The following is a 26,930-nucleotide window of genomic DNA, read 5'->3' as shown; positions in this document are numbered from 1 at the left end:
AGATCCAGAGGTGGGGCAAATCACGCTGGAGGAGTGGTCTCAGATCAGGGACCTATGCACCCTAATGCACAGTTTTGAAATGGCGACGAAGATGTTTAGTGCTGACGATGCCATTATCAGCATGACTATTCCGGTGATTTACATGCTGGCGCACATGTTAAACAGAATTCGGAGTCAGGTGGTGGCACAAGAGGAGGTGGAGGAAGTAGAGGAGGAGGAGTTGTATGCGGAAGGGCTAACATCTGCAAGGTCCAGATGGTCGGCAGCACCAAGGCGGCAGGCATGTGAGGGTGGGGGAGATGGTTTTACCAGGGCTCATGGTAGCAGCCAAACTAGTGAGGAAGGTGCAGGAGCCCAGGAAGAAGTGGAGGACGAACTGATGGAAGACTCATCAGATGAGGGAGACCTTGATCACATTTCTGTTGTGCGAGGTTGGGGGGAGAGGACAGAGGAAGGAAGCATGATTGTTACCTCGCCACCAACACAACAGGGACTTGGTGCTCCTGGATGCGCAACACACATGAGTGCCTTCTTGCTGCACTACCTGCAACATGACCCTCGAATTGTGAGAATTAGAAATAATCCTGACTACTGGGTTGCCACACTGTTAGATCCCCGGTACAAAAGTAAATTTGCAGAAATTATTCCTGCCATAGAAAGGGATGCACGCATGCAGGAGTATCAGCAGAGACTGTTGCAGAATCTTACATGTGCTTTTCCACAAAACACCAGTGGTGCACGTAGTGAATCTCACAGTTCCAACTTGCCAACCGTGGGACCGTCAAGTGTTCAGCACTCAAACCGTAACAGAACCACAGTATCTGCTGGTAACATCAATTTTGCGGAATCATTTCACCACTTTTTTAGCCCATCCTTTGCAAGGCCACAGGAGACAAGAAGTCTGACACATAGTCAACGCCTAGAGACGATGGTACAGGAGTATCTCCAAGTAAACATTGAAGCCTTGACTGTGTCACTGGACCCTTGCTCTTTTTGGGCTTCCAATCTGGATAAATGGCCGGAGCTAGCCACTTACGCCTTGGAGATCTTGTCATGCCCCGCAGCCAGCGTTCTGTCTGAACGTGTGTTCAGCGCTGCTGGTGGTGTGCTGACAGATAAGCGCACGCGGATCTCCACTGATAATGTAGACAGACTCACGTTCATAAAGATGAACAAATCATGGATCCGAAATGACTTTTCTACCCCTGTGTCATCCTGGGGAGAGTAAAAGCTTGATGATTGGTTAAAATCACCCTACCAACCGTTTTAAGCTTTCAAATTACTAATCATGTTTATCTGTATCTTGGCTGGAAAATAATTTGGGCTTTGTAGCAGTGTGCAGCACTGATTCTATTAGGCCATCTATACTAAACTCCACCAGATTTAAAATTACTAATCATGTTTATCTGTATCTTGACTGGAAAATAATTTGGGCTTTGTAGCAGTGTGCAGCACTGATCCTATTAGGCCATCTATACTAAGCTCCACCAGATTTAAAATTAATAATAATTTTTAGCTGCATCTAGCCCGGAAAATAATTTTGGGGCTCCGAGATGCGCAAGACACAAAAGTGCCTTCTTGCTGCACTACCTGCAACATGACCCTCATATTCTCAGAATTCGAAGTAATCATGACTACTGGGTTGCCACACTCTTAGATCCCCCAAACTTTTCGATCAACCTTTTCATTTTAATAAAGACCAAAAAAATGGTCATTTTTGAAATTCTAAGCATTAGCAGGTTATTAGAAACTGAAATCAAACAGTTTTCAACTCAAAACTTTATTCTAGGTGATGTTACATTTTCACATAGGACCCCTTGTTCGAAAGGAGCTTCTGAACTCTCTCGTCCATTGAATTTGTCAGGTTTTGGATGGTTTCTGCTTCAATTGTTTTGCATGAGGACAGAATACCCTCCCAGAGCTGTTGCTTAGATGTGAACTGCCTCCCGTCATCATAGACACTCCTTTTGATGATGCTCCAGAGGTTCTGAATGGGGTAGAGGTCAGGGGAGCATGGGGGTCACACCATAAGTTTGTCCCCTTTTATGCCCATATCAGCCAGAGATGCAGATGTTTTATGTGCAGCATGAGATGGTGCATTATCATGCAAAAAAATGATCTTGCTGTGAAATACACGGTTCTTCTTCTTGAACCATGGCAGGAAGTGCTGTTTGAGAAAATCCACATACATTATGGAGTTCATCTTTAGCGCCTTCAGGGATCCTAAAGGGGCCGACAATCTCTCTCCCCATGATTCCAGCCCAAAACATTACTCCACCTCCTCCTTGTTGGCGCTGTAGCCGTGTTTGCGTGGGGTGTCCATCAACCAGCCATCCTCCACTCCATCCATCTGGACCATCGAGCGCTGCACGGCACTCATCCGTGAACAAAACAGTTTTGAAATCAGTCTTCATGTAATGTTTGGCCCACTGGAGCCGTTTCTGCCTGTGTGAAGTGGATAGAGGAGGTCGACAGGATGGCGTATGCACAGCTGCAAACCTCTGAAGGACCCTGCATCTTGTTGTTCGGGGGACTTTGGAGGCACCAGCAGCTTCAAAAACTTGTCTGCTGCTATGACAAGGCTTTTTTGCCGCTGCTCTTTTAACCTGACGTAATTGCCTGTAGGAAAGAGTCCTCAATTTGCCCTTATCAGCACGCACACGTGTGTACTGTGAATCAGCTACATACTTCTTGATTGCCAAGACACTTCATCCTGATCATCGCACAATGTTGATTGTAGTCATACCTTGACCTAAACACTTCTCAGCAGCCGACACATCCTTTTTCTTTCCCATTTTGGCAGAAAATGTAGGCTGCTTAATAATGTGAGACAGCCTTCTTAAGTAGTCTTGCCTTTCATTGGACACACCTGCCAAACTAATTAGCACAGGTGTCTGCAATTGCTTACAGTGATATAAAGAGCCCTGACACACATCACCATCAATGAGTTTAACTGACAAACAAACAAATTCTTCCCTTATCACTCCTAAACACTTTTTGCATAATAATTTGGAACACAGTGTACATGTGCTTTTCCACAAAACACCAGTGGTTCACGTAGTGAATCTTAAAGTTCTAACTTGCCAACCGTGGTCTGTATGGAGTTGTTCAATAAAGGGCCCAAAATTAAGATAACATAGATGGGAGAGGTCTCTATGAATAGGAATTCCTAAGTATTTGATACCCTGTGAGGGCCAGGCAAAGGGAAAGTTGGACTGGATGGAATCCTATATGGATTTGGGGAGGGAGACATCGAGGGCCTCAGACTTCGCTGCATTGATTTTAAAATTTGACCATGTAACAAAGTGATCTATTTCAGCCATAACAGCATGGATGGATATATGTGATTGAGTGATATATACTAGGACATCATCAGCAAATAGAGAGCACTTGTACTCGGTGCCTCCCACCTCAATCCACCTAATATTGGGGTTATGGCGAATTGATGAGAGCAGGTGCTCCGTCACTAGGATGTATAAGAGAGGGGACAGAGGACATCCCTGCCTTGTCCCATTGGTGATTGTGAAAGGTGATCAAAATGTTCTGATGCACCCCCTGGGCCTTGGGACACCCGGAGCCGGACCCTTTTTGGTGGATTCTGGTGGTTGTAGTCTTCGTGGCGGCGACCCGGTTCCGTGGCTCAGGGTGGTCAAACCAGTGGCGGAACTATTTATGTGGTTTTGATGTTTAAATGTCCGACTACGCCACCCGTGGATTGCGGTCAGAGTGAACCGCCGCTGCAGGGCAGACCGCTGAGGCTGGTGTTGTGGGTGCAGCAGGGAGGAGTATAGCCTCAGGGCAGTGTATGCGGAGGATGGGGGTGATGGTGCAGGGCAGCAGCAGTAACGACACGGAGTCAGTGATGCAGTCCAGGGCCTTTACTCACAGTTCTTATTATCCAGACCACGTCTGCAGGTAACGGCTGCCCACGTCGTACTGTGCTCACCAGGTGAGGGGCTCAGACAACTCCCAGATAACTTTGGAGCGCTTCACAGGACCCCCTTTGTGTGTCCTTTGTCTGGCCTTTCTTACCAACCCTTCTGTCCGGCTGCCTCGGGCCTCCTCTTGGTAAACTTGGCGCCAGTTTCCCTGACCCTATGTGGTGCCTTCCTAGCGGGTGTAGCGAGGGGCTGCGCCACATAAAATGTCACAGCCTCCGGTTTCTAGCTGAGGGTCGTTTCCTGCCTCCAATAGTTTCGGGGACCGGTCTCCCCCTTTGGCCTGACCCCTCCACGCAGGTGGATTCGGGCGTGCGGTGGCGACTCGCCCGTCCGCACCCCTGGGATCCCTTCATTCCTCGTTCCTGGAGCCTTCTCCGCTCCTCTTCCTTCCTTCTCCCTCTTCCAGGCCTGGGCCTCTGTTACTAGGCCCGCCTCCGGAGCAGAGCTCATGCAGAGCCCCTGCTCCCTGCCACTTCTGCTCAGACTTCTCTGCACTGAACTAAGATGGTGCCCACCTTTTATACTCCCTTCTCAATGCACCCAGGAACTGCTTCCTCCCTGCTCCTGCACTACAGGGTTCCCCTTCCTCAGTGTTCCCTCCCCCCACTCCAGCCAGGGACAGGGACTGTCGTGCCCATCTCAGAGGCATATTGGTCGCCCTGCCCCACGGCAATGTGGTGTAATGCATGCAGGTGTCGGGTCCTGATCCACACTCCATCCTTACCTGAGAGTGAGATATCACACCTCTGGGTGAGGTGCAATACCTCTGTAGCAACTGAGCCCTCAGGGTGCTACAGTTCCATTTATCTTCAGCCTAGGTGACGTATTGTGATACAGGGCCGTGATTTTGGCTATAAAAGGGTCCCATAGACCCCTACCCCAAGCTTTTTAAGAGAATCATATATGGCGTGCCAGGAGACTCTCAGCATTTCTCAGCATCCAACGAGAGTATCTAATTACAAATTTTTAACTGCATCTAGCCCAGGAAATACTTTGTGCCTAGTAGCAGTGTCTGCTAGTCAGCGGATTATCCCGGCTGTTAAGCAAGCTACACCACCTGTAGTTTGGACACTTAATTTTTTCAAAGGAAATGCTTCGGGACCACGGGATACTCAGTGAAGAGCATCAGGAGGCACCCCAAGGCATAGGGGCTGGGACTGGCAGTAGGATGCCTTGCGGTGGACAGCCAAGCTCGATCCTTATAAAAGCTTTTTAACTGCAGCAGCTTTAGTGGACGCTACTGGAGCTGGAATTACGCGGCTGCTGGCATGAGACTTGCCCTCCAATAGATCCTTGTAAATGGATTTAAAGTGTATTCATTCAAATTAGAGAGACAATTTAAATTAAAAAGCTTAGAGCTGCCTCCACCACAGGGGGGCTCGCTCGACCCACCAGCGGACAGGCACCAGTATTGGGAGAGGGGGGCTGGCCGTCAGGGTTCACCGCGGCTCTGGCACAAACCCGGCGACACGGAGGTGGCACGGGCAGGAGCGGACTGAACGTGTCGGCTTCTCACTTTTTGGATTTTAGAAGGGCATGACATGCCTATATCTGTGTCTCCCCCTCCTTTTACTCCTCCACCTCTTTTCTTTTCGCATGACTATATGTACTTGTCACTTTTCCATGTGTTAGTTGTGTCTTCTGAGCAGTTTGTCAGCTTTTGGACACCTTTGAAGGTGTTTTCTATGTGTTTCTATGTGTTTTTGTTTGCCTGCCATTGGTTTTAACGGTGTTCGACGAACAGTTCGGCGAACACACGGGTGTTCGACGAACCGAACCGAACTCGAACACTACGGGGGTGGCTCAACACTACTGTTAACCTGTGATTTCTGAGGCTGGTGACTCAGATAAACTTATCCTCAGAAGCAGAGGTGACTCTTGGTCTTCCTTTCCTGGGGCGGTCCTCATGTGAGCCAGTTTCTTTGTAGCGCTTGATGGTTTTTTCAACTGCACTTGGGGACACTTTCAAAGTTTGCCCAATTTTTCGGACTGACTGACCTTCATTTCTCAAAGTAATGATGGCCACTCGTTTTTCTTTACTTAGCTGCTTTTTTCTTGCCATAATACGAATTCTATTCAGTAGGACTATCAGCTGTGTATCCACCTGACTTCTGCACAACACAACTGATGGTCCCAACCCCATTTATAAGGCAAGAAATCCCACTTATTAAACCTGACAGGGCACACCTGTGAAGTGAAAACCATTTCCGGTGACTACCTCTTGAAGCTCATCAAGAGAATGCCAAGAGTGTGCAAAGCAGTCATCAAAGCAAAAGGTGGCTACTTTGAAGAACCTAGAATAGAAGACATATTTTCAGTTGTTTCACACTTTTTTGTTAAGTATATAATTTCACATGTGTTAATTGATAGTTTTGATGCCTTCAGTGTGAATGAGGTCAGCTGAGTTCATTGGACATGAACTCACCTCATGCACGTCACTGACAGTGTGGGAAAATTCTCACGCTGAAGCGCTGAGTGCAGGAGAATTTTCCCACGCTGTCAGTGACGTGCATGAGGTGAGCCGAGTTCTTTGGACATGACCTCGGCTCATCTTTATGCCGTCACAGCCAGACACTGAGGAGCGCAAGCATGCCTGCGCTTCTCAGTGTCTGCCGGATGACAGGCTGGATGGCAGCGTTCTGCTGCGGTCCAGCCTGTCATCTCGATGTAGCAGAGCTGAAGCGGTCGTGGGAACCATGGAAAGGTAAGGATGATGTTGCTTTATTATTTTTCTTTTATTGCAGGAGATCGTTGGCTTCAGCTGGAATGGGCGTGATGGTAAGTATGGTTTAATTTAGAACAATAAAGAATTGTGTGTTTATTTCAATTAAAGGACTTTTTTCTGGGTGTTGTGTTTTTTTTAAATACTTTACTAGAAATTCATGGTGGTCATGTCTATTATTGGCGTGACCCCATGAATTTCGGGCTTAGGGCCAGCTGATAATGCCAAGCTGGCCCTAACCCCTTTATTACCCAGTGAGCCACCGCACCAGGGCCCTGGATGAGTTGGGTACAGCGCCAGAAGATGGCGCTTCTATGAACGCGCCATTTTCCGGGGTGGCTGCGGACTGCAATTTGCAGCGGGGGTGGCCCAGAAAGCTTGGGCCTCCCAGCACTGCGGATTCCAGCCCCCAGCTGCCTAGTTGTACCTGGCTGGACACAAAAACAGGGCGAAGCCCCACGTCAATTTTTTTTAAATTATTTCATGAAATAATTTAAAAAAAAAAAGGGTTTCCCTATATTGTTGTGTCCGGCCTGGTACAAATAGGCAGCTAGTGGTTGGGGGCAGCCCGTTCCTACCTGTTGTACCTGGCTGGACACAAATATAGTGCGAAGCCCCACGTCAATTTTTTTTTAATTATTTCATGAAATAATTAAAAAAAAAGGGCTTCCCTATATTGTTGTGTCTGGCCAGGTACAAATAGGCAGCTGGGGGTTGGGGGCAGCCCGTTTCTGCCTGCTGTACCTGGCTGGACACAAATATAGTGCGAAGCCCCACGTCAATTTTTTTTTAATTATTTCATGAAATAATTAAAAAAAAAAAAGGGCTTCCCTATATTGTTGTGTCCGGCCAGGTACAATTAGGCAGCTGGGAGTTGGGGGCAGCCCGTTCCTGGATGCTGTACCTGGCTGGCATACAAAAATATGGCAAAGCCCACGTCAAAATTTTTGGGAAAAATGAATTAAAAAATAAATAATAATTTAGGGACTGCATCTTTATTAACCCCTCAAGTGTCATTTAGTGTTAAAATAAAGGATTTATTAAAAATAAAATTGGCGTGGGATTCCCCATAATTTTAGTCTCTAGCGGAGGTTAAGCAGACGGCTGGGGCAGATGTTTGAAGCCTGGGAAGGGGGTAATACCCACGGAGCTTCCCAGGCTACTAATATCAGCCCCCAGCTGAATACCTAGCCTTTACTAGCTATTAAAATGGGAGACCCCCCCCAAAAAATGACGTGGGGTCCCCCCTATTTTAATAGCTAGCAGAGGCTAGGCAGACAGCTGGGGGCTGATATTAATAGCCCAGGAAGGGTGCCATGAATATTGGCCCCCTCCCAGGCTAGAAACACCAGCCGTCAGCCGCCCCAGAAATGGCGCATCCATAGGATGCGCCAATTCTGGCATTTAGTCTCGCTCTTCCACGCTGCCCTGGTGCGGTGGCAGGGGGTAATAGTGGTGGGGTTCATGTCAGCGCCAGCTGCCATGAAGCCCAGGTTAGTAATACTGGGCGTCTATAAGAAACCCCCATTACTAACCTACAAAGTGTTAAAAATAAAAAACACACACTACACCCAGAAAAAAATAATTTATTTTAAATAAAACACAACACTTTATTTAATTCTTAGTTTACTAAAAAAAAAATAGTTACCTGTCCACGTTCCTGCGCTGATCTCCCATGCACAGCAGTCACATCTGGAGATGGTGACAGCTGTGCATGGCTGCTGTAAGCTCACGCTGCCGGGAACACGTCCGCTCCCGGCAGCGGGAGCCCCTGACTGAGGTCACCGGAGTGCGTTCAGTCAGCGCAGCTCCGGAGACCTCCTTTACGGCCCTGCTGTACCGTGGAAATTTCTCACGGTACAGCAGGGCCGTAAAGGAGCTAACCGGAGCAGCGCTGCCTGAACTCCGGCGAACCCGCTTATGCAATGACGGGGCTGCTTTACGGCCCTGTCATTATAGCGGCGGCTGCGGTTCAGAGCAGTCACATTCTATGTGGCTGCTCTAAACTGGAGATCTTCGTGGGACACTCGTGGACTACTACGGAGGGGTAAGGATAAGGTTGTGGTTTATATTTTATTACAGGAGATCGATGGCTTCGGGGAATTAGGTGTCTAGGTGAGTATAGGTGTAGTTTTTTATTTTTTACTTTATTTTAGGTGGCGATCGGCGGGGACAGGTAATGTATAAACTAATTTATTTTAGGTAACCACTGGCCACCAATGACATGTATTTAAAATTTATTGGGGACCAAAAACAAAAAAAAATATGGGGGCCTAAAAAAATAAAACGTGTATAGGGGCAAAAATATAAACCTATGGGGGCCAAAATAACATATGGGGCAGTTTAAATAGCAGGATCAGGCTGATGGGAACTACTGCTCCCATCAAGCTGATCCTGCTGGCACGAGTGGACGGGGGACAGACATAGGCCGATGGGAGTAGTAGTGTCACATCGGCCTATGTTTGCCTGCACGCACAGACACCGCACACACCCGCAGATATCGCACAGACACCGCGCACACCCGCACACATCGCACAGACACCCACACACACCAATCATGATGGGCTGATGGTCTGCGAGTTGTGGCTGACCTGTGCGGCCGTGGGAAAGTTCATGTGAGTTCATGCAATGCAGTCAAGCATGAACTCACATGAACCCTCTGAGGGCACCGCGGCTACTTCAAATGAACAGCTGATCAGCATCACCTGATACCTCAGCTGTTCATTTGAAATAACCGGCGGGAAAGCGCAGCACAGAGCGGGAAAGCCGGCGGTGAAGTCTTTTCACTGCCGGCTTCCCCGCCCGGGTCCTTCGCTCCCCGCTCCTTGGTGCTGTGCTCCCCGCCCGGTCCTAACTTACGATCGGGATGGGAGGTGGCGAGGGGAGCGGAGGATCGGGGTGGGAGGCTGCGGGGAAGCAGTATGGGGCTGTGTGATTGTTTAAAAGCCGGCGGCTTTTTACCGCCCGCCGGCTTTTAAACAATCAGGAGAATTCTCTCACGCTGGGATGGCATTCTGATGACAGGCTGGATCGCAGCTGAGCGCTGCCATCCAGCTTGTCATCCTTCAGAGACACTGCCGAGCGCAGGCATTATGGGAACTTCCGATTCCGGTATTTGATATTGTAAAAGTATCAGAATTCCGATACCGCGAATATCGGCCGATACCCGATATTTCAGTATCGGAATGCTCAACACTATTCTTGCCAAAATAATCAGCTTGGCCAAAAATAATTGGAAAGCCAGCTTTTGTCTACAAAACGTCATTAAATTGGGTGTGAACATGCAGAAGTCAGCAAATTGTCGCCATATCGATTTTCTTTGTCCTAATTTTTTCCATCATATTTAAGTAGGCTTAACATAATTTTTGTACCAGTCCAGGCTGACAGTCTAGTGTTCTCAGATGATATCTCCAGTTCTAAGAACTTCTAGCAATGTACATATGATGTATGTGAGTGATAGTAGCAGCTCCACTGCACTTTTATGAGCTACGGACTTTAGGTTTAGTGGCTCTTTAATGAGTCATCTTTGATAAGTATGCTTTGTTTTGCGCCAGACAGAGTTTTATGGATGTCATGCAGGCTGGTTCATGCCCTGGCGGTTTAATGAATGCTCTATATGGATAGCACAAAGGAGCAACTCTCCAGATCTCTCAACCTTGACAAAATACAGATTTGGTGTACTGTAAAAGTGGTAGGATAGGAATGATAGGTCAATGACAACACATTCTGCACCATAATTTTATACTAGGCGAGATAATTACACCCTGAACGCCTCATTTGACTTCAGTGCACAGGAATGAAAAGATGGTGAAAGCCATAAAACTCCTGAACTGTATATTGGGACACATCTGTGGATGCCTTTTCTAAAATGGGAAATGACTGAGTCTTTATGTATGTTTGTAAAATTAGCATTTTTGATTAATTGCAATTTGTTTGTAGAGCAGAAAAATTATGCAACACAAAGGAACTTTTACAATTAAAATAGCTGCTTCTTATATTTCATAAATCTGTCTTTAGAACAGGCAAGGAATTATACATTAGTCTATGCTCTGCTACACATGCGGTGATGTATAAAACATTGATCTATTGGCAAGGATACAATATCCCGGATGTAATATTATCTAGCCGGGATTCAATGCCTTTCATAAATACATTTAAAAACAGGGGTATGATGACCTGTAATTTTAGGAGTAAAATCATGAATTACAGCAAATGCATCTGAAGAGCTGCTTTCTCAGCACTCCTTGCAATTTGTTTCGTACCGTCTTGAATCACAAGTGGCTTACTTTTGTTTTCCCGTAAGTTTGAAAAATTCAACTAGTCTGAGAAAATGTATTCTTGTGAGTAAGACCAATTGATTTAAAGAGAACCTTTCATTGGATTTTTTAATTCAAAGGGTTTGTCCAGTTAAAACAAGTTATCCCCTGTAGAATAGATAAAAACTTGCTGATGGTGGGTTTTCCACAGCCATGGCCTGCACTGATCGGTAGATCGGGGAATTTTTATCCCTGTAACATGATGATGCAACAGGTCAGACACTTAACCGCTGCTCCATTCATTCAATATGAGGTTACTAGTAAAAGCCGAGTACAATTTTCGGCTTTCCCAAAAGGAATGAATGGAGCAGTAGGTCGAGCATGTGCACTGACACTCCATTCTAACAGGGATAAAGTTACCCATTCTGCCAATTGGTGTGAGTCCCAGTGATAGCTCATTTTAACCGTACAACCCCTTTAAACTGAGTCCCTCCTTCAAATGGTGCAGTTACACTGATTGTGGGGTAGGTTTTTTTTCCTTCTCTACACTAATTGGATGAGGAACTCACTTTAAATGAAAAAAAATCCAGTGAAAGTCCTGCTTTAAGGGGTGATCCCACAAGCAAAGTACATTTTAATCAATAGATCTTGGAATAATAATCATTTCCACAATTGGATTGGTTAAAAGAAATGTTCCTGTGCTGAGATAATCTTATAAATGTGCCCCTGCTGTGTACTGTACTGTGTAATGGCTGTGTCTGACCGTGCAGGGACATGGTCTGATCATACCACAGCTCCTGGGCAGAGAAGGAGCAAAAGAGTATACAGACAGAACAGCACGAGATCACAGCTGCTGATATCTGTGACATAAAACATTTCCCTGCCTGTTTAAAAACATATTTTACCTCCCAGAAAGAATCAGCTGTGATCCTGTGCTGTCCTGTCTGTATACTCTTCTTGTTTCCTCCCCTGCCCAGGAGCTGTGGTATGATCAGACCATGCTCCTGTACGGTCAGACACAGCCATTACACAGTACACAGCAGGGGCACATTTATAAGATTATCTCCGCACAGGAACATTTTATTAAAGCATCCAATTGTGGAAATTATTATTATTCCAAATCTATTGATTAAAATGTACTTTGTTTGTGGGAAAACCCCTTTAAGGATTAGGAATGAAACCTCTATCTAATCTGCCTCACTTTGCTCTAATGAATAATTTATCAACAAATTTCAGCCGTTGATTAGTACATGAAACTCTGCCGATGCTTTTGATCTTTCATGATTGTCTGTGCTATGCAGTATATTATTAAATGTATACTCTTGATTCCAGAATGCCACTCCACATGTGGTAACTGTATTGGGAAGAACCATTTAAACTGCACAGACTGCAATACTCCTAGTGTTCTGCACTATGGGGCATGTTTGCCGCAATGCCCTGAAGGATTTTTTGGCAATGATGCAGCTTGTCATGGTGAGTAAATTTTGAAGCTATAAATGTGTTAATGATATTCTTATTAGGATGTCAGCTATTAGATAATGCTCTCCCAGTCAAGAGTAACTTTATTATCTTAACCCCTTAAAGGAAATGTGTAATTAGAAAAATACCTGTGGTTTAAACAAGCTTTTTATTAGTAACAACTGGACCTTGCAATGGCTGACACTTTCAGTTCTGTAGAGATTACTTTTCTGTACTTATCTAATTATCAAAGACAGAATTTAAGTGAATAGTAACACCTGAATATACAATGGCTAACACCGGATCAGCTATTAACAATAGATGATGGTCACAGCTCACCTCCTCCTTCTGACTGCACAGTCACCTCTGCTAAGTTAACAGATTGTCAGTGATTTTCAAACTACAGTCAATTACCTTCCTCAGAGATGATGCTTGCATTACCAGCATGTGACGGCTTTTTTTTTAAAGCATGGGTAGAAAACTCACCCACATGGATCTATAAGCTAGTCCCTGTAATTGGTATAATTGGGCACTTTTATGTAGAAATGTTGCTTTATTTTTCACTATTATGTCTTTCTTGCTTCATGTTGTGTTTAGTTGTTTTTATCTTCATGGAATAATCTTTATCGGCTGGGTTTGCCAGCTTTATACTATTTTGTGTCCATGTGGGAGCTGTTTGAGTCTACCATATGTCATAGCTAGTTATTTCTGCACTTTATGGCCCCGTTTCATCAAGATGTTTTTTTGCCAGAATTCTGGCTTAAAACACGAATTAATGGAACATTTTTTTAACCAAATATTTAGACACTTGGCATTTTTTCACCAGTCCCAACCAAGCTCTCCAAAGTGGGTGGAGCTGGGACAGATCAGAGCATGGCAAAGGCGTAAATTACACCATGTGACAACGGTGTGCACCCACTGCGCCATTGGCTGGGCTTGCCCTGGAGGAGCATAATTAAGTGACTACTTGGTTGTCATTAGAGCCTCTGATGGTGAGGATAGGCTTGGGACGCAGGTAGTCACCAGGTGCCACTCCAGAGCAGTGCCCAGACCTGCAGCAGCTGACACACGGGTCAAAGCAGGAATGTGGAGCACAATAGGGTGAAGACAAAAGCGTAGTCAGACGGTACAAGGTCAGGACAGGCAGCACAAGTTAACAATACAAAGTTGGTGTCTGAAGCAGAGACGTCAAACAGAACGGATAAACGAGCCTGGTCGGGAATTGGAGTGATGAGATAATATAGCACTTAAACTGATTGCTGGAGGCAGACAAGAACCAGGAGCCTAAGTTCAGGCAGGGAATAGAGGGAGGAGCTACCTGATATATCTTTTACTGGCAGTGGATAGGCTAGGGAACCTAACCCTAAAGGACACAGCAGGGTTAAATTCCTGCAGGATCTGGCCAGGCCTTGCTATAGCCAGGTGCAGACAGCAGAAAGATGCAGCAGAGCTGGGAGAGTAGTAGAAGGAAACTCCGCAAGGCAGCCTAACACACAGAGGGGCAGAGTGGCGAACGTAGTGAGTAGCACGGCACAGAGAACGTGTGCGAGTTAGCCCCGTGACACACCAGAAGAGTACATCAGCTCCTGACTGTAGTAACATTTCTGGTGGAGCTGTTTTAAGATGTGCTTAATTTGGGGAGTATTCTCTCAGAAATAAAATGATATATTTGGTGCCTGACACAGTGGTCTTATTCTTTTGGTTAAAATATTTGACTCCAACAAATGTACTAAAATAAATAAAAAACATTTAAATATTATACATTTTTGTGAATACTATTATTTAGCACAAGGGTATACTGCACTTTGTCAGGATTCCAAGATGGCAGCTACCATCAATCACAACCCATCCTAGATTTCAGAGGACACGCAGTAGGAGTGGGACAGGCAGCGTGAAATATGAGACAGAGGTCACGTCAGAGCAGTGTCCGGTCAGCCATCGTGAATGCACAGTCCTCTGTTCAGTCCATTGGACAAGACACTGAGTGGAGTGGGACACAGTCTAGCTGACTGAGACTGAACATCCATCTCAGTCAGCCTGACGGCTTTAGTGCCTCTGTCTTGTGGTCCAAGCAGTCCGTCCTACTGCGTGCCCTGGCAGTCGCCATGTTTAAAATGCCGACAGAGTGCAGTAGATAAAGAATACAGTTTTGCTAAATAAAGGTATTTAGAAAAATGTGTAATATTTATTTAATATATTTATTTTATTACATTTCTTTGAGAACTCCTTTAAGGGCACCGTTCCATCTGTGTCGGCACTGGCTCTCCCGGGTATCGTGTGACATTATGTTCTGAATACTCAGTATATTCCTTGCACACAATACATTCCCCCTTTGTTTTTCTGTTGCAGCCTGCCATCCGTCCTGCAAAGAGTGCAGTGGACCTTCTGATGCGAATTGTCTGACATGCCACCCTCATGCAACTCTTACTGCTGGAATCTGCAAGACATCATGCCCTGATGGACAGTACCTCAATTTAGTAGGATACTGTGTTGGTAAGTGGGTTTGTTTATCCTTATGGATATAAACGTACAATTTTTATGACATCGCACTTATATAAAAGGGAAATTCTAGCATTTCTATTGTTTATAGAGGTTTCAATGAGTATTTCTAAGTCTTACTGCTAGTTCTGCTTGCATTAAACCACTGTTAACTTGTCTATCTGACCTGCTTATGCTAGCTGGCACATGCTATACATTTACAGTTCTGTGGGTGTAAAGGGAATAAGTCAGCAGGTTTTTGCTATGTAGTCCGACAGCAGCATAATATAGGGACTGATACACTTACTCCAGGATTGTGTCACTTACCAGACTGTGTGTTGCTGTTTCGATAAAATCAGTATTTTATCAGCAGGAGATTATCAGTAGACAACTAGGTGTCTTGTGCCTTTAGTCCATCCATACCCCCACCACTGTATAGCAGCTGTCTGTCTATGTGTCTATGTACAATGTACACAGAAAGCTGCCAATCAGTGTTCTGGGCATTGTTATACACAGCTCAGCATTCTGAGCGCTACTAGATCTGCAGCAGAAAAGACAGTGATTGTATCAAAGTGACAGCAAGTAACACATCACTGGAATCAAGGTCTCTGCTCCTACACCATGCTGTTCTCAGATTACATAGCAAAAACCTGGTGACAGATTCTATTTAAAGCTTTAAACAATGTGTGCTGTGCATTCACGGTGTATTGTCCTAAATAAGTTAATAAATATATTACACAATTCAACTTCACCATTTTGGAGAATCAGTTCAGGCTATATTATTTCTAATCACTCTATTATTATTTATTTTACCAGAAATAATTAAATATGAATAATAACATAAATATAACATTAGTTTTATTACTGGTACATTTTTGGGGTGTTGGTATGCTTCCTCAAGCATGTTACAGTCATGGCCGAAAATGTTGTCACCCTTGGTAGTGTTCCAGAAAATGAAGTACCGTATTTTTCGGACTATAAGACGCACTTTTTTCCTCCAATATTTTGGAGGAAAGTAGGGGGTGCGTCTTATAGTCCGAATACTATCTCCCTGTACAGTACAGACCAAAAGTTTGGACACACCTTCTCATTTAAAGATTTTTCTGTATTTTCATGACTATGAAAATTGTACATTCACACTGAAGGCATCAAAACTATGAATTAACACATGTGGAATTATATACTTAACAAAACAGTGTGAAACAACTGAAAATATGTCTTATATTCTAGGTTCTTCAAAGTAGCCACCTTTTGCTTTGATGACTGCTTTGCACACTCTTGGCATTCTCTTGATGAGCTTCAAGAGGTAGTCACCGGAAATGGTCTTCCAACAATCTTGAATGGAGTTTCCAGAGATGCTTAGCACTTGTTGGCCCTTTTGCCTTCACTCTGCGGTCCAGCTCACCCCAAACCATCTCGATTGGGTTCAGGTCTGGTGACTGTGGAGGCCAGGTCATCTGGCATAGCACCCCATCACTCTCACTCTTGGTCAAATAGCCCTTACACAGCCTGGAGGTGTGTTTGGGGTCATTGTCCTGTTGAAAAATAAATGATGGTCCAACTAAACGCAAACCGGATGGAATAGCATGCCGCTGCAAGATGCTGTGGTAGCCATGCTGGTTCAGTATGCCTTCAATTTTGAATAAATCCCCAACAGTGTCACCAGCAAAACACCCCCACACCATCACACCTCCTCCTCCATGCTTCACGGTGGGAACCAGGCATGTAGAGTCCATCCGTTCACCTTTTCTGCGTCGCACAAAGACACGGTGGTTGGAACCAAAGATCTCAAATTTGGACTCATCAGACCAAAGCACAGATTTCCACTGGTCTAATGTCCATTCCTTCTGTTCTTTATCCCAAACATGTCTCTTCTGCTTGTTGCCTGTCCTTAGCAGTGGTTTCCTAGCAGCTATTTTACCATGAAGGCCTGCTGCACAAAGTCTCCTCTTAACAGTTGTTGTAGAGATGTGTCTGCTGCTAGAACTCTGTGTGGCATTGACCTGGTCTCTAATCTGAGCTGCTGTTAACCTGAGATTTCTGAGGCTGATGACTCGGATAAACTTATCCTCAGTAGCAGAGGTGACTCTTGGTCCTCCTTTCCTGGGGCGGTCCTCATGTGAGCCAGTTTCTTTGTAGCGCTTGATGGTTTTTGCAACTGCACTTGGTGCCACTTTCAAAGTTTTCCCAATTTTTCGGACTGACTGTCCTTCATTTCTTAAAGTAACGATGGCCACTCGTTTTTCTTTATCTTAGCTGCTTTTTTCTTGCCGTAATACAAATTCTAACAGTCTATTCAGTAGGACTATCAGCTGTGTATCCACCAGACTTCTGCACAACACAACTGATGGTCCCAACCCCATTTATAAGGCAAGAAATCCCACTTATTAAACCTGACAGGGCACACCTGTGAAGTGAAAACCATTTCCGGTGACTACCTCTTGAAGCTTATCAAGAGAATGCCAAGAGTGTGCAAAGCAGTCATCAAAGCAAAAGGTGGCTACTTTGAAGAACCTAGAATATAAGACATATTTTCAGTTGTTTCACACTTTTTTGTTAAGTATATAATTCCACATGTGTTAATTCATAGTTTTGATGCCTTCAGTGTGAATATACAATTTTCATAGTTACGAAAATACTGAAAAATCTTTAAATGAGAAGGTGTGTCCAAACTTTTGGTCTGTACTGTATATACTGTAGTGGTAGGAGGTCTGGGGGAGCAGCAGCGGGGGATCAGCGGGGCACAGGAGGCAGCAGCCGACTGCTGCCGCCTGCGCTGTGCCCGCTACTAAAGAAAATGAATATTCCCTGCTCCCCACGCCCATGGGCATGGGGAGCAGGGAATATTCATTTTACTTAATAGCCGGCACACTGTACCGCAGCGCGGCTCCTGCCGCAGAGCGGTACAGTGTGCGCACTCTCACACTGTGTGAGGGCACATGGCAGGGACGCCATGCGCCCTGCCATGCGTGGCTCACACAGTGAGAGCGTCAGCAGCAGAGCGGGACAGCGCTGGAGGAGAGAGGAGGTGAGTATGATTGTTTATTTTTTTTTGTGGGCAGCAGGATGGGGGCTCAAGGGGTGCAAGGCATACCAGGATGGGGGCTCAAGGGGTGCCAAGCATACCAGGATGGGGGCTCAAGGGGTGCCATGAATACCAGGATGGGGGAATCAAGGGGTGCCATGAATACCAGGATGGGGGAATCAAGGGGTGCCAAGCATACCAGGATGGGGGCTCAAGGGGTGCCATGCATACCAGGATGGGGGCTCAAGGGGTGCCAAGCATACCAGGATGGGGGCTCAAGGGGTGCCAAGCATACCAGGATGGGGGCTCAAGGGGTGCCAAGCATACCAGGATGGGGGCTCAAGGGGTGCCATGCATACCAGGATGGGGTATCAAGGGGTGCCATGCATACCAGGATGGGTGATCAAGGGGTACCATGCATACCAGGATGGGGATGAGGGGGGCCATACATACCAGGATGTGTGATGAAGGGGTGCCATGCATACCTGGATGGGGGCTCAAGGGGTGCCATGCATACCTGGATGGGGGCTCAAGGGGTGCCATACATACCAGAATGGGGGATCAACGGGTGCCATGCATACCAGGATGGGGGATCAAGGGATGCCATGCATACCAGGATGGGGGATCAAGGGGTGCCATACATACCAGGATGTGTGATCAAGGGGTGCCATGCATACCTGGATGGGGGCTCAAGGGGTGCCATACGTACCAGAATGGGGGATCAAGGGGTGCCATGCATACCAGGATGGGTGATCAAGGGGTGCCATGCATACCAGGATGGGGGATCAAGGGGTGCCATGCATACCAGGATGGGTGATCAAGGGGTGCCATGAAAACTAGGATGGGGATCAGGGGGTGCCATGCATACCAGGATGGTAGATCAAAGGGGTGCCATGAATACCAGGATGGGGAATCAAGGGGTGCCAAGCATACTAGGATGGGGATGAGGGCCACTTATACCAAGATGGGATGGGGGCCACGTAAACCAGGAAGAAGGGGCCATACATACCAGTATGGAGGCTATTAACAGAATTGGGGGACATTACCCAAATACCAGTGTCAGCAGCAGACTCCCTCCCCTATAACAGGGCATCATGACCACATTTTTTGCTTAAATATTTTTTTTCCTATTTTCCTCCTCTAAAACCTAGGTGCGTCTTATGGTCCGGTGCGTCTTATAGTCCGAAAAATACGGTATTTCTCTCAGAAAATGATTACAATTACACATGTTTTGTTATAGACATGTTTATTTCCTTTGTGCGTATTGGAACCACACAGAAAAAACAGAGAAAAAAGGCAAATTGGACATAATTTCATACTACTAAACACCAAAAATAGGTCGGACAAAATTGTTGCCAACTTTCCAAAATTGTGGGTAAGCAACTTTGTTTTAAGCATGTGATGTTTGTTAAAACTCACCTATAGTAACAGGTGTGGGCAATATGAAAATCTCACCTGAAACCAGATAAAAAGGGGAGAGGTTGACTCATGTTTGTTAAAACTCACCTATAGTAACAGGTGTGGGCAATATGAAAATCTCACCTGAAACCAGATAAAAAGGGGAGAGGTTGACTCAATCTTTGCATTATGTGTCTGTGTGTGCCACACTAAGCATGGAGAATAGAAAGAGGAGAAGACATTTTCTGGAACAATCTCAAGGGTGCCAACACTTTCAGCCATGACTGTATATTACGTTTTATTTTCTCCCATAATAAAGCATTATTACCTACTACAATTTCTTTGTGTTTACAATAGGCTTAACAAATTCACATCGTGATTTACCCCTCATGCAGTCTCTAACACTAAGCTTTCAAAAAACTAAAATCAGATACAAGTATGAACACTGTGTACATCATGTGCATACACATCTACTAATGTGTGTAAAGCATTATTTCATAGGCTTCCCAGGCAGTATTGATTGTATTGTATTCCCCAGCTCTCCAGAGGCATGCCATGTTACATCTATTACAGTACACTAATCCATTCCCATCCATGTCACAGCATGCACTTTAGCAGAATGGACAACAGCCCGGAATTGCTACGCATCTGTCAATTTTAATGGCTTGCTAGGCATACATTTCGGAAATGTAGTGTCAAATGTAATCCTAATTTTTTTTCCATTCCTAAAGGAAGTGACTATACGGAGACTATCCTATTGTTTACCTTATTTTTCATTATTTTAGTACAGTGTGTCTCCTTTTTGTATATCTGAGCATCATGCGCTTCTGCAATAAGTAACAAATTTGAATCATGTGTAGATTCTGAATCCGAAATATGGCATTTTTAGGACAAACCATTCTGAGACAAATCCAAAAAGATGCAGTAACAGGATGAAAATAATCGTTCTGGTCATTTATAGTCAGTAGGTGACTATATACAAAGCTCATTTACTAGCCTGAAAAAAGGAGCATAATATTCTCTATAGTTTGAGAGCATTGGTAATTATTATAGTTATCACCAAGATGACACTTATGATAAACCTGTACTATTCATACTGAAGTGGCATATGACAGATTCTATTTTATTTTCTAAATACGCCCTCAAGATGTTTAATCTCTGACTAGGTGAAAGAATCTGTGTTGATTTTATTTCTTTAGTTTCTTTTAATTTAAAAGGGTTGTTTAACCCCTTTTGACATTGTGCATAATAATACGTCCCTGTGCCTTATGGACCAGGTACGTATTATTACGACACGGCGATCGTGCCCGCACACAGGCTGTGCGAGCGCGATCGCTGCCGAGTGTCAGCTGATTCTGACAGCTGACACCCGGCACTCACCACACCTCTCCCGGAACTTTAACGCCCTAAATGCTGCGATCGCAGCATTCAGCGAGCGAGCTATCATCGCGGCATCCGGATCACCAGGCACCAGCAAGTTAGTTTGATCATGCGCAGTGCGTGATCAAACTAAGTTATGTCAGTGCAGAACTGACAGTTATGAGGCATAGCAGTGATCCTGCACTGCTGTACCTTATAACTGAGATCAGACTGCTAAAAGTAAAAAAGTGAAGTAAAAAAAAGTTGCAAAACTATTTTAAAAAAAAATAATGAAAAAAATATATATTTTGTACCCATAAATAAATATTATTATGAAAAAAAAGCAAAACAATAAAAGTACACATATTTGGAATTGCCGTGTCCGGAAGGACCTGACCTTTGAAACTGTCTCACTAGTTAACCCCTTTAGTGAACACTGTAAAAAAAAAGCGAAGCAAAAGACGGTGCTTCATCATCATACCGCCGAACAAAAAGTGGAATAAAACGCCATCAAAAAGACGAATCATAAAAAAGTTATATCTCTCTGAATAAAGCGGTGCAAAAAAAATTCTATTTTCTAAAAAATAATTTTTATTGTATAAAAGCGCCAAAACATGAAAAAACGATATAAATGTAGCATCGCTGTAAATGTACTGACCTGAAGAATAAAGTTGCCTTATCAATTTTACCACACGCGGAACGGCATAAAAAAAAAACACCAAAAAAACAATTCCTGAATTGTTGGTTTTTATTTATTCTGCCTCCCAAAAATCGCAATGGAAAGCAATCAAAAAATTCCACGTGCCTGAAAATGGTACCAATAAAAATGGCAACTTGTCCCGCAAAAAACAAGCCCTTACATGACTGTGTATGCCAAAATATGGAAAAATTATAGCTCTCAAAATATGGCGATGCAAAAACTAGTCTTTGCAAAAAAAAAAACTTTTTTAGTATGTGACAGCTGTCAGACATAAAAACTCGATATAAATCTGGTATCGCTATAATCGCACCAACCTGAACAATATAGTCATCTAATTACTTGTAATGCATGAGGAACGGCGTAAAAAATAAATAAAACTAATTCTTCATTTGCTGCTGATTTGTTCATTCTCCCAAAGATCGCAGTATGGCTCGGCTCACATTTATCCTGCTCTCTGCTCTGAGCGCTTACACCGGGGTTTCCATGTAAATCTCTGAAATATGTGATTCAGACTCCCAGCTGAAGATTCCCTGTAAGGAGGCAGATGGAGGCACAGTGGACGCCGTCTGGCCTGTGATCCCTCAATGTCCATCTTTTTATTAGGCGTGCATAAAAGTGCCGTTTGCCACAGTTTTATGAACCATTGAAAAAAAGGGCACTGCTAAACAGAGGCCAGATGGAGTCCAGAGTAAGGCCGGTTTCACACTTCCTGATATCTCCGGTACCGGAAAAAACAGTACTGGAGATATCCGTGTCCGTATGTACTTGTGTGGCAACCGTGTGCCGCATCAGGAGCACACATACCGGTGCCTGGGAATCAGCGGTACAGTTAGCGCTATTCCCAAGCGCCGGGTGCTGAACGCTGCCCTCATCATTGTCCCCTGCCGGTGCTGCGATTAGCGCGAGCAAGGGACAATGTTGAGCGTAGTGTTCTGCCGCCGCGGTGTCCTAGTCTAAAAATAAGAATAAAAAAAATCCTTATACTCACCTGTCCGAAGATTTCCCCCGCTGTTACCTATCTGACTGCTCACGCTGAGGAGCCGGGGAGAAAGACTCGCTCCAGCGGGCCCTGGAGCTGTGCTCCGCGAGCGGTGTCCTGTCACTCAGTGAGCTCAAGGGACAGCAGGGGACAATGATGAGGGCGGCGTTCAGCACCCAGCGCTTTGCAACAGCTCTAACTGTACACTGATTCCCAGGCGCCGGTACGTGTCACACTGATGACACACGGATGTCATCTGGGTGTCATCAGTGTGGGACGTTTTGCGGCCCGTGCAGCACAAAAAAAATGGACATGTCAACGTGTTTTGTCCACGGACATACGGTCCATGGAAACACACTGTATGTGTCTCTGGTATGTGTGGAAACTGTCACCACACGTACTGGACACACTGACACGTGACAGAGGCCTAACTCTGCTGCCTCATTATAGTGAATGGATCCCGTAAGGGTTCAACTGAATTACGTAGGAGCTGTGTATATGGAGTCATACTATTCTAGGAATATCTGCGCTCCAGGAGGCAGATAGCACTCCGTCCCTCCCTAGTCTCGCCGTGGGGCTAAGCAGTACTGTACAGCCACATATGGGGTGTATCTACATTAAGAAAAAATTGTGTGCCAAATTTTGGTGCCATTTTTACCCATTTCCCATTGTAAAAATGTAAAATCTGGGGCTAAAACAAAACTTTGGTGGTAAAAATGTAATTATTCTTTCTTCACCGACCAATTGTGTAAAATTCTGTGAGGCACATGTGGTGTCAACATGCTCACTGCACCCCTAGATGAATTCATTGAGAGGTGTAGTTTGTAAAATGGGGTCTCTTATGGGGGGGGGGGGGAGGTTCTGCTGTTTTGGTTCATTAGGGGCTCTGCCAATGTTAAATGGCATAGTCAAACCAGCACAGCAAAATATGAACTCCGTTATGGCGCTTCTTCCCTTCTGAGCTTTGCACAGTGCCTCAAAAGTATTTTTTGACCACATATGGAGTATCTGCTTGCTCAGGAGACATTGCACAACAACTTTTGGGGTCCAATTTTTCCTGTTACCTTTGTGAAAATAAAAAAATTGGGGCTTAAAGATCATTTTTGTGGAAAAAAGTAATTTTTTTATTTTCGCGGCTCTACATTATAAACTTTTGTGAAGCACTTGGGGGTTCAAAGTGCTCACCACACATCTAGATAAGTTCCTTGATGGGGCTAGTTTTCAAAATGGTGTCACTTGTGGGGGGTTTCCACTGTTTAGGCACATCAGGGGCTCCCCAAACGCGACATGGCATCCGCTAATTAATCAAGCTAATTTTACATTCAAAAAGTCAAATGGCGCTCCTTCCCTTCCGAGCCCTGCCGTGCACCCAAGCTGTGGTTTTTACCCAGATATGGGGGGTATCTGCGTGTTCAGGAGAAATTGCACAACACATTTTGGGGTCCATTTTTTCCTGTTACCCTTGCGAAAATAAAAAAAAATTGTGTCTAAAGTTAAATTTTTGTGAAAAAAAGTTAAATGTTCATTGTTTTCTTCCACATTCCAAATATTCCTGTGAAACACCTGAATGGCTAATAAACTTCTTGAATGTGGTCTTGAGCACCTTGAGGGGTGAAGTTTTTAGAATGGTGTCACTTTTTGGTATTTTCTGTCGTAAAGGCCCCTCACTTCAAATGTGATGTGGTCCCTAAAAAAATGGTTTGCTAAATTTTATTGGAAAAATTAGAAATCGCTGGTCAACTTTTAACCCTTATAATAACTGTGAGGCGGCGGTGTTCAGTTACTGAGACAGTGACTCAATCAAGTCCAACATAAACAGCTTTTATTCAGCAACTCATGGGTAAACAGAAAGTCCTCCGGTTCGCAGCCGGGTTAACACGAGTCCATAAACAACGGATACCGGGGACAACGGCCGCGCCGGGCCGCTCAGAGCCTGACAGGTGCAGAGCCTTCCCAGGCATGGGTTCAGCCTCCCTCAATCCTGCTGAGCTTCCCTGCTATGCTCCTAGCAGGTTCCAACATAGAACAACACTAATCCTTAGTGCAGGTTTTTAAAGGACCTGTGGCAAGAGCCATTGGAAAACCCGGGTTGGAGGGAGGAGGCCGCCCCACTGCCTCCTGTTACCTCCTCCAAGAAATGAAGGCCCTGTCGGGTTTTACTTAATCTGCCTTAGCCAGGTAGTCTGACCAGGTCATTGCTCACCTTCATTCCTGCATTGCCGCCGCAGCTGTGTCTGTGACTGCAGTGCACTCCAATGGATTTAATAGGTCTCTGTACACATTCTGGGGGATATATAACGTCCCTCGTATACGATCCCGGTCACTGCCTCACACTTCCTAACAAGAAAAAATTTTGTTACAAAATTGTGCTGATGTAAAGTAGACATGTGGGAAATGTTATTTATTAACTATTTTGTGTGACATATCTCTCTGATTTAAGGGCATGAAAATTCAAGTTTGAAAATTACGAACATTTTCGCCAAATTTCCAATTTTTTCACAAATAAACGCAAGTGATATCATGTCATATATCATGAAGTACAATATGTCACGAAAAAACAATCTCAGAATCAGGGGGATGCGTTGAAGCGTTCCAGAGTTATTACCTCATAAACTGACACTGGTCAGAATTGTAAAAATTGGCGTGGTCATTAATGTGCAAACATCCTTCGGTGGTAAAGGGGTTAAATGAGTATTTTATGAATCTAGTTCTAAAATGTTAAAATTGTGCGATTTTCATAGTGGACAATGAGTCTTCTAATAGGCACTTTTCAGCAGTCATCTCATTTTATCACAGGCAGGATTGCACTGAAAGATAACATATATATATAAGTAACACACAATTCACAATAGGTGATGAATACAGTTCCCCTCCCTGCGCAGTGACCTCTGCACAGATCACAGAGCATGTCTAGAACACTTTTTCACAGAAGTTAATGAACATGTGAGCTGTGTCCACTTGGCTTCTGTACAGAATATCTCTAAATGATGTTAAAAGCATTAAAGGCAGAATGACTGCACCCATAATCGGGTACAGAAAATACAATAAAAAATATACGGTAACAAAAATAAAACAAAACAGATTAGATACAATTTGTATCACAGTCTTGCTTTAAATAATTAAATATAATATAAAAGTTACATTCTCTTTAAGAGGAAATCATGCAGTATATTCCCATAGATATAAACAGAAAATTCTTTGGAGGAGCGTAGCGCACATGTGTATACCCAGAGAATTACATTTATTTATGCATTAATATTTTATGGCGTGGCACCGCATATTCACTTTAGATTTAGAGGTTTAATTTCTCTTTGAGGATATAGTTAGTGTCCTGAATTCACTTCTTTAACTACTTTTAAGATCATTACAAGATTATAAATCTGGTAATAGGTCAATTACATATTAAATATATGAATTAGATTGTTTAGATTCCGAAATTACATTTTGGTCTATTGCTATTATTTTTAAGCTTTGGATCCCATCTACACTTGGCAATTCCTACTAAGTGCTATACTCCAAATGAAGTGGATCTGTACACGCCAATATTGGTATTTCATTTCATTAATTTGATGTAGCTGTCTGCAGGAGTATAAACCAACACATGTCAGTATGAGCAATCTGCTAATACACTGTACATTAAAATGGCTGCATATTGAATTACATTTTATGTTCACACAGTACAGTGCAGAAATTTGTCATTACTCCTCTAGTGATAAGCTGCATTACAGCTATGTGTGCCAGCTAAGAACTAAATGCAAGTGTGGGATTTCTGTTCCATTCTACATTTATGAGACAGAAAAAATTAAACCACAGTAATTGTGATCTGACAGATATGATTCAGACTTAATATGTTTTTTTAATTGAACTTTATCAATGCAAGCTTCTGTATAATTTTAACAGTCCTAAAGGCCCATTTCAAGAAGCCGGTTTTCAGGAATGTATTGGCAATCACCCGACAAATGAGCAAAACACTCGTTTGTCAGGTGGTTGTATTGTTTTTGCTAGAATAAAAATGATCATTACCAGAAGCACAATATCCTGTGTGAATAGGACACGTACTGTCGATAACTATGATATTTTCTACGCAGAGAACAATCATCTGTGCACATACAATTCTGGCTTATCGATCTAAACAGAGCATTAAAGGGGTATTCCCATCTCCGAGATTCTATCACAATATGTAGTAGATGTAATAATAATAATATTAGCAAATACCTCCAATTCTGAGACAGTTTTTTGTGACATATTGTACTTCATGATAGTGGTAAAATCTGTTCGTTATGACTTTCAGTTTATTTATGAAAATATCAGCAATTCGGCGAAAAGTTATAAAATTTAGCAATTTTCAAACTTTTAATTCTTATGCCCTTAAAATAGAGAGTTATATCACACAAAATAGTTAATAAATAGCATTTCACATATGTCACTTTTGCATCAGCATCATTTTTAAAACATATTTTGGGGGTAGGAAGTTAGAAGGGTAAAAAGTTGATCAGCAATTTCTTATTTTTCCATCAAAATTTGCAAAACCATTTTTTTAGGGACCACATCACATTTGACGTGACTTTGGGGGCTTATATGACAGAACATGCCAAAAAGTGACACCATTCTAAA

At 44.0% G+C, this 26,930-nt stretch overlaps 1 protein-coding gene across 1 annotated transcript in view; it reads left to right on the top strand.

Moving 5' to 3' along the window:
- Window positions 1-26,930, top strand: part of FRAS1 (Fraser extracellular matrix complex subunit 1) — a 626,357-nt gene that overhangs the window by 383,377 nt on the left and 216,050 nt on the right. Inside the window, exons 19-20 of the mRNA XM_073637084.1 lie at window positions 12,252-12,392; window positions 14,727-14,870. Coding sequence (XP_073493185.1) covers window positions 12,252-12,392; window positions 14,727-14,870 — 285 coding nt within the window. The remainder of the gene's footprint in view (window positions 1-12,251; window positions 12,393-14,726; window positions 14,871-26,930) is intronic.

The sequence above is a fragment of the Phyllobates terribilis genome, unplaced genomic scaffold (genome assembly GCF_046119375.1).
Source record: "Phyllobates terribilis strain yellow unplaced genomic scaffold, ASM4611937v1 Scaffold_1__5_contigs__length_1240528914, whole genome shotgun sequence".
Classification (NCBI taxonomy): domain Eukaryota; kingdom Metazoa; phylum Chordata; class Amphibia; order Anura; family Dendrobatidae; genus Phyllobates; species Phyllobates terribilis.
This window is presented reverse-complemented; position numbering and strand designations above follow the sequence as displayed.